Below are 14,773 nucleotides of genomic sequence, written 5' to 3' on the forward strand. Positions count from 1 at the left end.
TGACAATCATTCCACTTGGAACCTGTGGAAGGCACATTAGGTAATTTGTTTAAGTTGTAAATATTAGTCATGTATTATTGTTTTTCTGACATGCTCTACATCCTGGAGGACCTCCTCACTACAGATCAATTGGAATGAAAGTAAATCTAATCTAATCTAACACACTATCATGTGAAAACCTGCTTAGAAAGTTTCTAAAAAACAAGTATAAGATATGAATCTATGAATGTATTACACTCGCCAATGTATCGTCCTACAGAGACCACAAAGAAAAGATTAGACGAATTACAGCAATTAAGCAATCATTCTTCTCGTGATCCATGGGTGAATGGAATCGGGGAAGTCCTAAGAATTGGTACAATGGGACATACCCAATGCCATGCACATCACAGTGGTTTGCAGAGTATATATGTAGATGCATATATAGGACAAGGCGGGAAAACGACTATAGCCTTTTCAAATGATCGATGCTGGCATCCACTGTGAATCATGTGTAGAATTCATTGAAAACTTAAAGCCATTTATCTGTACATTAATGACAATGATCGTTGTTTCCCCTGCCGAACATGCCTACATTTGCTATGTAAATTATTTCTGTAAAGACATCTAGATAGTATTTTCAGAATTTCCATATTTCTAAAATCAAAGTAAGTAAATAATATAATGATAGTATTGACATAGTCAAGTAAAATAATTTAACGGATAAGTAAATAAGTATTTTGTTTCTTACGTCACATTTGCATCACAGTTTTCGAGTTAAACTGTTATTTCTTGATATACTGAAAAGATTTAAATACTCATTTCGAGCTATAAGTAATTGAAAGATGAACCTCAGATCCTCTTCTAGATAACGGCAAGGTAAATTTGTGATATCTCTTTTGGAAAAGATTTCTTGATGCCTGAAGCAGGCGAAGACTAGAGGAGCGCTCCTTTTCCAACCTCTCCAACTCGTCTAGTAGTCGTTTCTTGCACACACGACTCGCGAAACTGCCTGTAGTTTCCATGACTTCCCTGAAATGTAATGTAATGTACTCGAAATAGCTTAGAAATTAGATCAATATGTTTGCGATGTGAAACAGCAGTTTGATGACAAGACTGTGTTTTATCTATTATTTACCGTTTATAATTGCAAAACTTTCAGCCACTTTTATGTCATGTCCATTCGTTGCAGTAATTGGTTTTCAAGCAGATGTAGTTTTCACCCATTATCCTTCACAGAGAAGATATGAAATTATGAAAAAACCCTCTAAAGAATCAAATCATAAACAAACGGTAAACTAAAATTTTGTTGATTCTAAATTTGCGCGATATTTCATCGATATCACATGTTCGAACATTTGAGCATTAAATCGATTCTCGATCCTGGCCACAGGGGCTTTATTTCATGACCATTAAGTAACAGAGATATCGATATTGTACAAGCTCGATATACAAATTATGTTTGAGGCTGGCTGCGTTGAGGTTAGAATGGTGTCGAAGATGGGTGTGTTGAAATTTTTGTCGCGGAACATGACAAGCTTCGTTGCACAGGCTAGTCGCGATAATGCAATATTAACGGTTGCCAGACATCAGAGCGTACTTTCCTCTAAACTTGTGTACTCAGAATACGGTGACCCACCAAAAGTCGTGCGACAAGAAAAAGAAGAGCTAAGAAAACCTGCTGAACATGAAGTAACATGAATCATATTCACTTGCCCAGAAATATGTTTCGTGCCATTTTTTTTTTGCACTGTGTACAGCGTACTACGCCCATAATCTTTTCAGGTTATGATACGGATGTTGGCGTCACCTGTAAACCCCGCAGATATCAACACTATTCAGGGTGTCTACGCAGTAAAACCAAAATTGCCATCTATACCGGGGAATGAAGGTGTGGGAGAAATTGTAGATGTAGGCAATGGAGTCACAAACTTGAAAGTCGGCGATAGAGTTGTACCAAAATTAAATGCTTGGGGTACATGGCGAACACACGCTGTCTGTAATGCGGATGAATTAATGAAAGTAAGTGTGATTCAAAATTACAGCGTTTTTTTTGTACCGGTAATGAATTGTAGTCAATTTTGTTAGCGGAAAGTGGTCTCCTTCTAAAAGCAAAGAGAGATGCTGACATTTTGCATTGCAGTATATTGAAATTATTCGTAAAGATGTTAGCGGACTTGACAAATAATTTGTCTGAAAGGATGCATTCTTTATCAGCCCCTCACTTTGTTATGTAATGAAAAGGTAAGCTTGTAGAATGAATTCCTTTTCTCCCTAGCAGTGACTGCATTATCATCACAGACTACTTTATGTATTAGATTTCGGCTTTCATGTCTCTATGCATCAAACTGTAGCCATTATAGGCCTACTAGCAGAATGGAATTGATACCATAATAAGATATAACGGTAAGAGGGGTACAGTCAACAATTTTCACTTTCCACTAATGGTGTTGCGATGTCGAAGTCGTTTTCTGTCATAAAGGTGAAGTCCGTGCTCCATTTTGTACCAAGACTACTGAGACTGCTCAGAGCTGGAGGGGTGCACTTCACCCCCCCCCCTTTTTTTTTAACTGATGGGTTGTATGAAATCTGCACCAAATAATAGACTCGATGATGAAATACTTCAAGGTAGGAGTGAACTGCTGCTTGTCTAGAACAATTGTTTATGAGAAATTATAAAGCCCTAATATAACAACGAAAATAATCGATTTTTGACAATATAATTTAATTGGATGGACAAAAATCTACTCACCAAGCAGCAGCACACACACAAAATACGGTTGTAATTGGGCAAGCTTTCAGAGGCAGTGGCTCTTCTTCAGGCAGAAGGGTTGAAAGATTGAACCCTTCTGCTTGAAGGAGGAGACACTGGCTCTGAAAGCTTGCCTAATTATAACCCTTTATGTCTACATTCTTTCGCTGCTTGGTGAATAAATTATAAAGCCCTGGATTACTTGGTATGTGAAAAGACAATCACTCCAACTGGTATAGGAAACAAAAACTGGTAGGGGGGGGGGGGGGGGGGGGATGACATTCTTAATGGTAAAAGGTGCTCAGCAAGGATCATGAATGTTTTAAAATTTCATAGGTGGAAAAAGGTGTTCATTGAAGCCTGAAACTTGTGTGACTCTGATGGTAAATGAATAATCTCCAAATTACGGAAACACACAGTGACTGAAAAATGTCCCTTGTGTTGGTAAATGATAAATAGAAAAAAGATTACCAAGGAATGCGTTTAATGAACACTTGCACAAATCAGGATACTCCTATTTCATACTTGCAGCTTTTAACTGTTCCCATCTGTTACACTGATGAAAGTTTAATGTTTTTCATAGGATTAGATTTATTACAGAAAAATAATTTTGTTCGTACTTATCAAATCCGAGATGTAAAACAAATAAATGGAGGAACAAAGAAAACAACTCACCGTATAGGAGTCATTCCACGTCAAATCAACACACCTATTTTACTTCGCCCTCTTAGATTTTGCTGAAAGTTGGTATACTTATAATAGTGGGCACTGAGACTAAGAAAAATACCAAATTTCAATTTTTTATCTCAAACCATTCCTGAAATATGGCTATGTAAACTTTTCAAAAACCAGCCAAAAATGTGTGAACGGACTTTTTTTAAATTGCCCTAGGAGTGCCCTAATTGAGCTAGAGAACTGGGAAAGGTGTCATTTTGCAGCATTTTTCATGCTCTTTCAGTGATAGACAAAAAAACATAGCTTCTAATTAATAACCTTTTTCAAAATGGTAATTATATTTTGATTTAATTTTTTTACAAAAAGTACATAATTGAAAATTTTCAAAATATTTCCATAACTACTTCATACTGTTGTAAATCACATGGCAAAATATAAATCTGGGATGGGATGATGGGTTCATTGTTAAAAAAAATTATTCCGGACTCTCTGTTTTTCACTAACGGCCCTAGTTTGACCAAATTGACCTTTAACAAACAGGAATTTCTTTAAAATATACTGAAAGGTAAGTAAAAAAAGTATTAGAAATATCAAAACATATTTTATAATTAAGTTGATTGCTTATTTTAATTTCATAAAACTTCGATAACAGTATATTAACCTATATAACAAAAACAAGAAATTGAGCATTTAACTACAAACTGAAATAAAGTATGAATAAGTACAAGTATTTATATAATAGTTCTGGTCCATGATGTTTGAAATGGTTAACACAATAGGTACTAACAATAATTTTGAAACAACTTTCTATAAGATATACATGAACACTAACCTGAGACAAAAATTAAGTTTTGAGTTGAAAGCAGTTTCCCAATAAATTGTCTTGGAACTTCATATATTACATTTTGATATAGCTGACTGGGTTTGGTTTACATTACTTTCATTAAGAATGAATGTACTCCCTGTCGGAGTAAATGGATTCGCTTTTGTGAGAACATCCACAACTGACACCCACAGGACATCTGCATGTGAAGGATAAGAGAATGACTTAGCTGGTCCACATGGATGAAGAAAAGTTATTTTCACTTCATCAAGTTCTTCGGATTTTGATGTATTGTTGGGAATGAAAGCGTGAAATTGCTGTGTTCCTTTGATTGTCAATGCCTCTTCAAGTCGGCTTTTTAAGAATATTTCTGAATCAGCATAGTCTTCTTGAGTGGAATATGCAAAATCATCATTTGTGGTATTATCTACTGCCCACTCAAATAGATCTCGTGCGGTTTGGATCTGATTTTGGTATGGCCTTTGCAAACTTGCACGAGCTGCCAGTCTCTTTACTGAACCCCCTGCGCCATCACAAGGCCCTTTCCCACATGCTGTGGCTGAAAACTGCCACTCAGCTTTTATGTTGAAGCCTCCCTCATGAAGGCAAAGGTTCAGGAAGTTTTTCTTATTTTTATACTGAGTGGCAGAACCATCAGAATAATAGTATATCTTTTTTGGAATCTTTTGAGATTTGTTTGTTAGATATGAAATTAATTTCTTTTGAAAGGTGTAAACTGGAGTTGTATTGTGCTCCAGGTAATCAGAAACTATGACAAAGCTCATATGCTCAATTTTGTCTTCCTGTTTGTAATATATAACAAATGGATGAATGGTAATGTGTTGTCTTGTCCAGTGGAAACTCTGAGCTTCATCCTGTAAAACTATACTATAATTTTCTGAAAAATCACATTTAACAACAAATTTAGATTCCATAAGGTTTTCTCTTGTGTAGTTAAGGAATGTTCGTTGTTGCTTGGCAATGAAGTCATGCCGAATCAAAGTCGACATCTTACTACAAAATAAATATATGAATTCTTCAGAAGTTTTCTGAACAATTTCCAGATTACATCGGTCAACTGACATCCAGTGTCGGAACTGAACTTGTTCAATTAAGTTTTCATGAAAAGAGTCTTTTAAAATTTTATGTATGACAGTTTCTCCTGGGCAGTAGTCACAGTTTCCCATGTTGCAATCAACTGATGATGGGCTGCAAAGTATTTTTGCAATGCACTGCTTATAATTGTTTAAGCTGCTGTTTGTTACTGTATTTAGTTTGGCATTTTCTATCATTAATTTTATGTTTTGGTGAGTTGTACACACGCAGACAGTGTGTGTGCCACTCCGACCAGCTAATACACAATGTTTTGGTCTTAACTCAGCAAATTTAGAGAAACTTATTTTTATGTTAGGAAACTTATCTTTAAAATGTTTGTAAGCTTCTTTAAGGTTACACAAAATAAGTCTTTTTGATATTTTTGTTTTATTTTCACTTGTTTCTGTAATTGTCACACAATCTTTAATACCTGGCATTGCCCTGCTAACTTCATCAGTTTCATAAAATGAATGTACAGTTTCTGTTGGTAAACACTTCCCTGGTTTTGGGTTTGGACCTTCCATAAATACCCTCTGATTCAAAATTTTTTTGGACTGCCAAACAATGTAATTAGGAGCATTAAATTCCCTCATTATTTTCCTGACACTGTACTTTTCGGGTAAACTTGTAAGAATCATTAGCTTTTTTGCCCTACTTATAGAATTTTTAAAGTTTCTTTTAAGATTTTCAAGAACGGATTCATCACTATCAGTATCTGATGAAGAAGTGTCAGGAGCAACAAAAAGTTTGTGTGTCATTGATGAGATTTTCTTCACTTTTGATTTGGCGTAATGCCTAGATGTTAGTTTTCTCTTGTCAATTGGGGACTCACCTAGTTCTTGAAGTGTTGTGTTAAATGTTTTAATAGCTATTGAAGTTGGATTGAAGTCAGGGTCTTGGTCTCGAATGATTATCTCTGGTCCAGAAGATTCTTCTTAAACACTTTCATCAGTTCTTAAACACTTTCATCACTGATTGGGTCTGGTGTATTTTTCAATTTGGTTTCATCTATCCTACATTTATCACAAATCTTGGCACCACTTGGTATTTGAGGAAATAATTTGGGCATCCATGTTGTGACATTTCTCAGTGTTTTTTTTTTTTTTTTTTTTTTTTTTTTTTTTTTTTTTTTTTTTTTTTTCCCTCTAATAAAATGATTTGACTTCTTCAATGGGTTACAACACTGCACTCTTACAGAACTGCATTTTTTACTTGGTTCCATATTTATACAAAAACCACTTATAAACTGTCCTTCAATGTGTAGTGTGTAGTTTTACTTGAAATAGAACTATTAAATATAATAGATACAGACTGGTCAACACAGAAGTAACAACTGATTTGCACTAAAACCACAGTGCACAATAATGCTGTAGGCACACAAAGCCTTAGAAGGTAACAATGCAGACTACATCATCTCAACAATGGCTCCAGTCTCTGAATTATTGTACAGACATCAAGCCCTATGTATACAGTCCTCTACTGACATACTACCTTAAAGGTCAGTTTGGTCAAACTAGGGCCATTAGTGAAAAACAAGATCCCAGAATAATTTTTTTTTTAACAATGAACCCATCATCATCCTACATTTATATTTTTTCATGTGATTTACAACCGTATGAAGTAGTTATGGAAATATTTTGAAAATTTTCAATTATGTACTTTTTGTAAAAAAAAATTAAATCAAAATATAATTACCATTTTGAAAAAGGTTATTAATTAGAAGCTATGTTTTTTTGTCTATCACTGAAAGAGCATGAAAAATGCTGCAAAATGACACCTTTCCCAGTTCTCTAGCTCAATTAGGGCACTCCTAGGGCAATTTAAAAAAAGTCCGTTCACACATTTTTGGCCAGTTTTTGAAAAGTTTACATGACCATATTTCAGGAATGGTTTGAGGTAAAAATTGAAATTTGGTATTTTTCTTAGTTTCAGCACCCACTATAAGTATACCAACTTTCAGCAAAATCTAAGAGGGTGAGGTAAAATTTTTATTTAAAGTGTGTTGATTTGACATGGAATGTCTCATAGCTGAAATGTCAACTATATTATGCAAACGGTAGATTGCTACTCACCGTAAAGATGGCACACTGGATTGCAGACAGGCTCAACAAAAAGACTGTTACACATTCATATCTTGGCCAAAGCCTTCATCAGAATAGAAAACATGCACCCCTTCACACAAGCAACTGCGGCCATAATGCATAATTTAATTCTCACATTGAACAAAGGTAGCAATCTTGCTTTTGTTTAATACAAGAGTTGTATTCTGGCTGAATTGGGTGAAGATGTGGGCATATGTGCATGAGGTACACCTGCTTGTGTGAATATGTCTGTATTTTCTTTTCTGAAGAAGGCTTGGGCCAAAAGCTCAAAGTGTAACAGTCACTTTGTTGTGCATGTCTGCAACTCAAGGTATCATCTTCACAGTGCAGTTTATCCTTTACATAATATTGTTGATATTCTAACCTGGACATTCCATTGTTTGGTTTCACCATATAGCTTTGTTTCCAAAATGGACAGGGTTTAGAAATCCAAATAGCAACACTGTACACATGGAACAAATGCTGGTCATCCACCTAAATTCTTAATGTTAAGACCCGGTGCAGTACACTTTTAGCTCCTACTGTGAGAGTTGCTTCACAGCTGACAATATCGCTGAAGCATTGACCATTGTTCTTATAATGATGGCCTTGTAGCAACATAACGTGCAGGGTGCTGGGTCAGTGTCACTGCTTGATGCTCTTTCCAGCTGCAGGGAAACAGTTGCCAAGATACTATTTATATGCACTAATTCAGTCATGAGGGCATTGAGCAGGCAGTCGCCGTGCATTGTCCATTTCAGCTAGAGGCTGAATCCATCCGTACAGCACACATGGAGTAGCTGTTATTCGTAACCAACCACCATTCGCATGCTGAGGTCTGGAGTTTCCCACTACCCCAGTACTTGAACTCCATGTAAGCTGAATTAGGGATGGAGGCAAAGCATGTAGCCTTTACACAAAATGTAGATGTGGTTGGTTTTATGTGACCACCACTGGAGTGGTGGTAGCCACTCTTTTGGTGTTAGTATGGTGTGGCTGGTCCCTACAAAGGCATTAAGGGTTTGAATGAGAGTCATGGAAGGCAGAAACCAGTCAGTAAAATGCAAACACCTGGGCTGAACTCATTTTTTTATTTTTTTTTTAATACATAATTTTAGGTACATTGACAAGAGACTGGTAGATGTCCACATCCCACAGGTGTGGTCGGGTGCCAGTCTCTGGCTCATGTGGAGTGAGGTTATGCTGCGGTGCTTTGCCCTGGTGGCTGCTAGACTGGTAGAGGCTGGTGGCCGAAGCATTGGGGTCAGCTTACACTTTCTCATAATACATGATGTCACAAGTAGTACTCTAGCAATATATGATTCTTGAAAAAAGGTAAGTATGAAACACACTGTTACTGTCTGTCACTAGGTTCACGTACAGTAAATCTGTTGTTCCTTTGATTTCCAGCAATTTCACTGCATTATCCCTCATGGAAAGTTAGGATCTTTATTGACTAAAACCACTTACATGGATAAAATATTAGGAAATCATATAAATAACAGTCAGCCTGAAAAATTGTGGTTTATGTTCACAAGTAATGTCTCTATACATTATTTACGGAATTCTTGAATCCTGGATGTCAGTTGGATGTGGAAAAAGTAAAGTCATTTCTCTGTCCCCCTTCCTTATGGTATGCATGATTTTTTTTTTTTTTTTAGATTTCTGACAAGATTGGCATTGTGGAAGCTGCCACACTTGCTGTTAACCCCTGTACAGCATACCGTATGCTGAAAGACTTTGTACCGTTATCTGAGGGAGATTCAGTGATTCAGAATGGTGCAAATAGTGCAGCGGGGCAAAATGTGATACAGCTGTGCAAAGCTTGGGGGATAAAATCTGTCAATATTGTTCGGAACAGGAGTGATATTGATGAACTGAAGAAGTTTCTGACGGAGCTTGGAGCTACATATGTACTGACAGAGGAAGAACTCAGGTATGAAAATATTTATTTCGTTCTGTGCAAATTATCATTCAGTTGATAATACTAACCTGATACGAACATTATGCTGTTCACACGTATTCAGAAAGTGAAATTGTAAAAATCACTCATATGTTGCCATTGAATCACACGACTGTGTTCAGGTTGTAACATAGTACTTGGTATTTGGTAATGAAAACATTCACTTGAACTATGTGATTCTCCAGAATTACTTATAAAAATTCCCCAAAATTTACTCATTATAAAATGCTTGATATGCTGTTGTTTTATTAATTTTTAACTTAATTTTATTGAACAGTGCACACTACAATTTAAAACTTTTGGTGTGGTGGTGGTGGCGGCGGCGGTGATGGGGTGGGGGAGGGGGCAGGGCAAAAAAAGCTTTAATAACACAGATCATCATCACTGCCTCAAGGCTAACAGCCCCGAAACCACTACTGAAAAACCTGCCTAATGTGACTATCCATCTTCTGGATAGCAGTAATGATCCTGGATTGTGTGTTACACAATAACTTTGTAAACCTACATACTATACCACATATGTCATCTGAACCGTTCCACACAACGACAGTTTCTCTAAACTCCATAAACCTGAATATGTGGTATACCACATATGTCATCTGAACCTTTTCAACCAACAGCAGTTCCTCTGAACGTGGGAGATATGAACTTATACTCCAACATGTCCTTTTATTCTGTCATAATTGCAGACCCATCGTAAAATAGCGTCCCACCAATCCACTTCCTTCACTCCCAGTTTACTCTATTTATATATTTATTACACAGTATTTCTATTATCCTTTCCGATCGATTTCTTTTCTTTTAGATTCATATTTACTTCTCATTCTATCTCTCCCTTCTAATAGCTTTGAACAGGAACTGGTACAGGAATTGCAGATATATTATCTTTGACCTCCCAGATCTTCATACCTTTTTCGGGGTTAACCAAAAATTTTGATTCCACCCATGTGCTTTGACCCATGACATAACACTGTTTTTTTGTCTAACATCATTGTGGTGCAGTAAATTTGAAATGGATTATGTTTGTAGGGGGCATGTTGGAATACGTGTTGGCACATTCTAGTGTGGGATGTTTATGTCTTTAATTGTCAGAGAGATGTTAGTGCAGTGTTGGACTTAGTGCTGTGAGTTACTTAGTGGTTTGGGGGTTGGCTTTTGTTGCCTTGTCAGTGAGATAGGTTTATGTTATTAGCTGTGGGTTATTGATTTGTTTTCAGTTTTGATATTATTAGTTTGCCATGTTGTTAATGGTTTGAAAGTTGTTTTTTCATTTGGTACTAGGTAAGGATCTCACAACAAAATTTGCTGCTACAGTCACTGTTATCAATGCACCAATTAAACTTCTCCAGTTATGTGGCGCAGTTATGGAAAACGGGCCAAACGTTGTTCCAATATGTCCATTCTCTAGCATTTTTGATCCAGCATCAGGAGTCACGGCACCCACCTTCCAGATAATGTTTTCATTTCTAATTCTTCAGTTAAAATGTGTGTACCCTTTCAGATGACCTTTGGCAAGTGTGAGCAGTTTCATGCACTTTCAGTTGGCGATCCTCCATGACCATTTTGTGCACTTGTGCAATGATTTCTCGAGTAGTGTCACATCTTGGCTGACCACTGTGCGGGTCATCATCTAGGCTCTCCTGACCAAATTTAAATTCGTCTGAGCACTTGGCAACAGTTGAATATGAAGGAGCAGAGAGCCCCCAGTGTATTCTGGAAATTGGCAAGAATGTACTTTGCTTTCATACCTTTCTTTATGAAGTACTTAATCACAGCTCAAATCTAGTTTTTTTTTATTTATTTATTTATTTTTTTTCCCCCCTGCAAATCACTATGCGTGAACAGCAACAGAGCCATGTCACCACCACAGCTCTCTTCCAAGAGCACTGATGTGGCACGTGTTTACAGGCAACAGTCCAATGAATATCACATGAACAACTCATTGCGCTAGTGCTGACCTCTTGTGGTGATTCCGAGAACTTTTCAAAATCCTTGTAGTTGGACTGGGCACAGAGGACCCTGTACCTTGGCTGGCCCGTTCTCTGGGTTTGACACCTCCAGACATTTGTCTGTGGCGAAAACTGAAAGACACTGTCAACAAGGACTCATCAACTATACCCGTGACATGCAATTACATACTACTGAAGCCTGCTCGGACATCTCTGCTGGAATGCTAGCAAGTTACAATTGTCATTCCATACCAGACCGGAAGCCTGTATTGCTGCTGCTGGTGGTCAGTTTGAACACAACCTGTGATGGTCAGTTTCTCATTACTGGTCAGAATCCACGTAACCAGCATATGCACTTGTGTTGTTCTTTAGCAGGTGTCATAGGTATTATACAAGTATCTCGTAAATGAGAGTCTTGCAACAAACACCACTGACATTCTAATTTATTCTACTTTTAGTTGATGTCAGTAGGTATTATTCCTTTTGAAAGAGTGTGTGTTTGCACAAAAACTCGCTTTCTAGGTATTACATCAATCTGTTGATTCTCTAACAATGTGGGCCCCTAACTACCAATGCATTCTGTGAAAACCGCACATCAACAGCACTTTCCATTTTTGCAATATTGTGGTGCTAGTGTTAGGTGTTTCACCCTGTATATAAATATGATTTCAGACTCAGAGAAAACAATTAAGCAATTGTTAACTCTGCAAATCTTGTTGATTGATTGATTTGGGGGGAAGGGACCAAACAGCGATGTCATCTGTCCCATCGGATTAGGGAGGGATGGGGAAGGAAGTTGGCCATGCCCTTTCAAGGGAATCATCCTGGCATTTGCCTCTAGCATTTTGGGAAATCACAGAAAACCTAAATCAGAATGCCCAGACAGGGTTTGAACCACTGTCCTCTCAAATGCGTGTCCAGTGTGCTAACCACTGGGCTACCTTATTTGGTGCAAGTCTTGTCTGATTTCTTATACAACAGCAGGAGACACTCTACTTGCTAATAAAGGCACACAGGGTTGGAGGTGACTGGCAGGCTGTCGGTGCTGGTTGAGGGCTTGTCTAGACGACAAGTCATTCAGATGTCACATCAAATTTGGGCAGTTTGTTTCTGCATTTCATTAATCTGAAAAATCTTCACTTATACAAAATTTCACACTTTTTTCCTTCAGTCACTATTTTGTTGCCAATGACAGTACAGCACAAAGGGTTTCAGCAATACTTTGGCATTTAGTACACATTCCTTTCACTTGCAATGCAGAGTTTTTTCACTTGCCATGCAGAAGTGTGTTCTACACAAAATAATGTAATGATAACAATTGGCACTCAAATATGGCAGTGTGTTATTGGAATACTTTATGCCAAACTGTTATTGGAAATAAAAAGAAAGTGAAGTTTTGTAACATGTTATACAGTTGCAATCCTCAACTGATAACAGAGTAATGTACATAAATTTAAATATAAAATGATTAGTGGAAGAAAGTGCTAATGTACAAGGTGTATTTTGAGATATTGTATTATGTGGCAAAATTGAGATTCTAGAACATAAATATAAAGAGGTGGGAGAAATTACATAGCAGAGAGTGCTTTTTTTAATACTACATGTGTGTGTACTATGTCCCAGTGTGGAGCATTTGGAAACATAACAGATAACATGATCAGACTAATCATTACTAAATTGAGGGTTAGCACTTTATTCTGCAGACTTCTTCATATCTTTACTTCCTCTGAACTTAAATGCAAACAAATAAAAAGACTTAGGTGAATTCAATGAAACTCTCCAAAACTTTTGCAGTATCTGTACGTTTCTGCTCTGCCTAAGCATTAATGAAAGATAATTCTGAAAGTTAGAAATATTGTACAGTTTCGGGATTACTGCTCATTTCATTAACATGATGCACTAATTTATGTTGCTTCTTCATCAGCCAGTATATGTTACAGAAATTTTGGTTTTATCATTCTCTGTATCAGGAATGTTAGACCAAGATACCCTGTTCTAAATACTAAGGAAGCAATTATTGCTCTTTTTATGTATCCATCCTATGTTCCTGTTGAATTTGGAGAACAGTGATCTATCCTCATGGGCATATATTCCTCCTTGGATTTTCCTTTACTGCATTATATGGTAAATAATCTTGATGACATGTTCTGATCTAAGAAAGACTCTAAAATATTGAATATTTTCAGGACTACAGATCTTTTCAAGAAAGGTGTTTTGGTAAGACCAAAGTTAGCACTAAATTGTGTTGGAGGCAAAAATGCACTTGAAGTGATGAGACATTTGGACAGTGGTGGTGTTATGGTTACATACGGGGGGATGTCCCGAGAACCTGTGACTGTGCCTACATCAGCTCTTATATTTAAGGATATAACTGTCCGTGGATATTGGATGACAAGATGGAGTAATGAAAATGCTAACAGCCCTGAAAGATCTAGAATGTTTGAAGAATTAACCAACCTTATAATCGAAAGGAAATTGAATCCTCCAAAACATACATTGATTGGATTTGAAAGGTACAAGGAAGCACTGTCAAATGCAATGTCAACCAAAGGATTTGTAGGGATGAAATATATTTTTGACTTCCAAAAATAATCTAAAACATCTTGTCAAAAATCCAGTTTGGTGTTTGGTACAGTTCATGTGAATAATTACCAGTTATTCAGTTTTGTCCCTCCAAGGATGGAGAGAATGTTGTCTAAGCACAGAAAACAATAAGCATACTACAGTCATTGCACTGCAACAATCTTTGAGGACTGATTAATTTTATAGTGTAGCTAAATCAACTGCTAATTTAGAGCTTGTCATCTTACACTTGAAATACAGTGTATTTGGTGTTTACATTGATTCCATTATGCATTTATGATTTATGAGAGGTATGTAGATGATATAATACCACAGATTAATACTGTAACACACATTATTATGTAAACAAGCCAATTCTCAAGTGAAATCAACATTCTGGATATACACAGTACCTGCAGTACACCTTCAGGTCGCTCAGAGAACTGTGATTACTGTTAGCTACTGTCTGGATGAAATCTTTAATATTTTGTATTGTAATTTCATCTGACAGAAGGAAATATATGGTTTTTATAACTGTTAATAAAATGGTGTACACTTCAGTCTTTTACCTCTGTATGCTGTACAGTCAAACTGACCTTTTTTTTTAGCATTGTAATGACTGTAACAATGTTATCCCACTCCCACTACAGTAATTCTGAATGGACTTGTGCACAGAAAATTTGTTAACAGATTAACAATAGAGAAGATTCTGTGCAGATAAATACATCAATAATATGAAACTGGTAAGTAACCATTGCAAGCAAAATACTCAGTGTAACCCTGTCATTGTCATTCAAGCAAGACTTACATGGGCTTTCACAAGACCGTCACATTGATGACACTCTAACTAACTGGTTCTTTTGTGCAAATTGTGCTGGACTTTTTCTCTCTAAT

General features: G+C 36.7%; 1 protein-coding gene across 1 annotated transcript; it reads left to right on the forward strand.

Moving 5' to 3' along the window:
* Nucleotides 1-1,422: 1,422 nt before the first annotated feature.
* LOC126458356 (enoyl-[acyl-carrier-protein] reductase, mitochondrial) lies at nt 1,423-14,439 on the forward strand. The gene is made up of 4 exons (XM_050095327.1): nt 1,423-1,671; nt 1,765-2,001; nt 9,067-9,341; nt 13,504-14,439. The coding sequence occupies exons 1-4, from the start codon at nt 1,438-1,440 to the stop codon at nt 13,907-13,909; spliced, it is 1,152 nt and encodes a 383-aa protein (XP_049951284.1). The 5' UTR covers nt 1,423-1,437; the 3' UTR covers nt 13,910-14,439.
* Nucleotides 14,440-14,773: the final 334 nt, after the last annotated feature.

This window comes from Schistocerca serialis, chromosome 2 (assembly GCF_023864345.2).
Source record: "Schistocerca serialis cubense isolate TAMUIC-IGC-003099 chromosome 2, iqSchSeri2.2, whole genome shotgun sequence".
Taxonomy (NCBI): domain Eukaryota; kingdom Metazoa; phylum Arthropoda; class Insecta; order Orthoptera; family Acrididae; genus Schistocerca; species Schistocerca serialis.

Bases quoted from the DNA above. Each gene is read 5' to 3' on its own strand.
- LOC126458356 (XM_050095327.1), top strand. From the start codon at position 1,438: ATGTTTGAGGCTGGCTGCGTTGAGGTTAGAATGGTGTCGAAGATGGGT. The intron at 1,672-1,764 runs GTAACATGAATC...TAATCTTTTCAG, and splicing joins GAAAACCTGCTGAACATGAA to GTTATGATACGGATGTTGGC. The intron at 9,342-13,503 runs GTATGAAAATAT...GAATATTTTCAG, and splicing joins CTGACAGAGGAAGAACTCAG to GACTACAGATCTTTTCAAGA.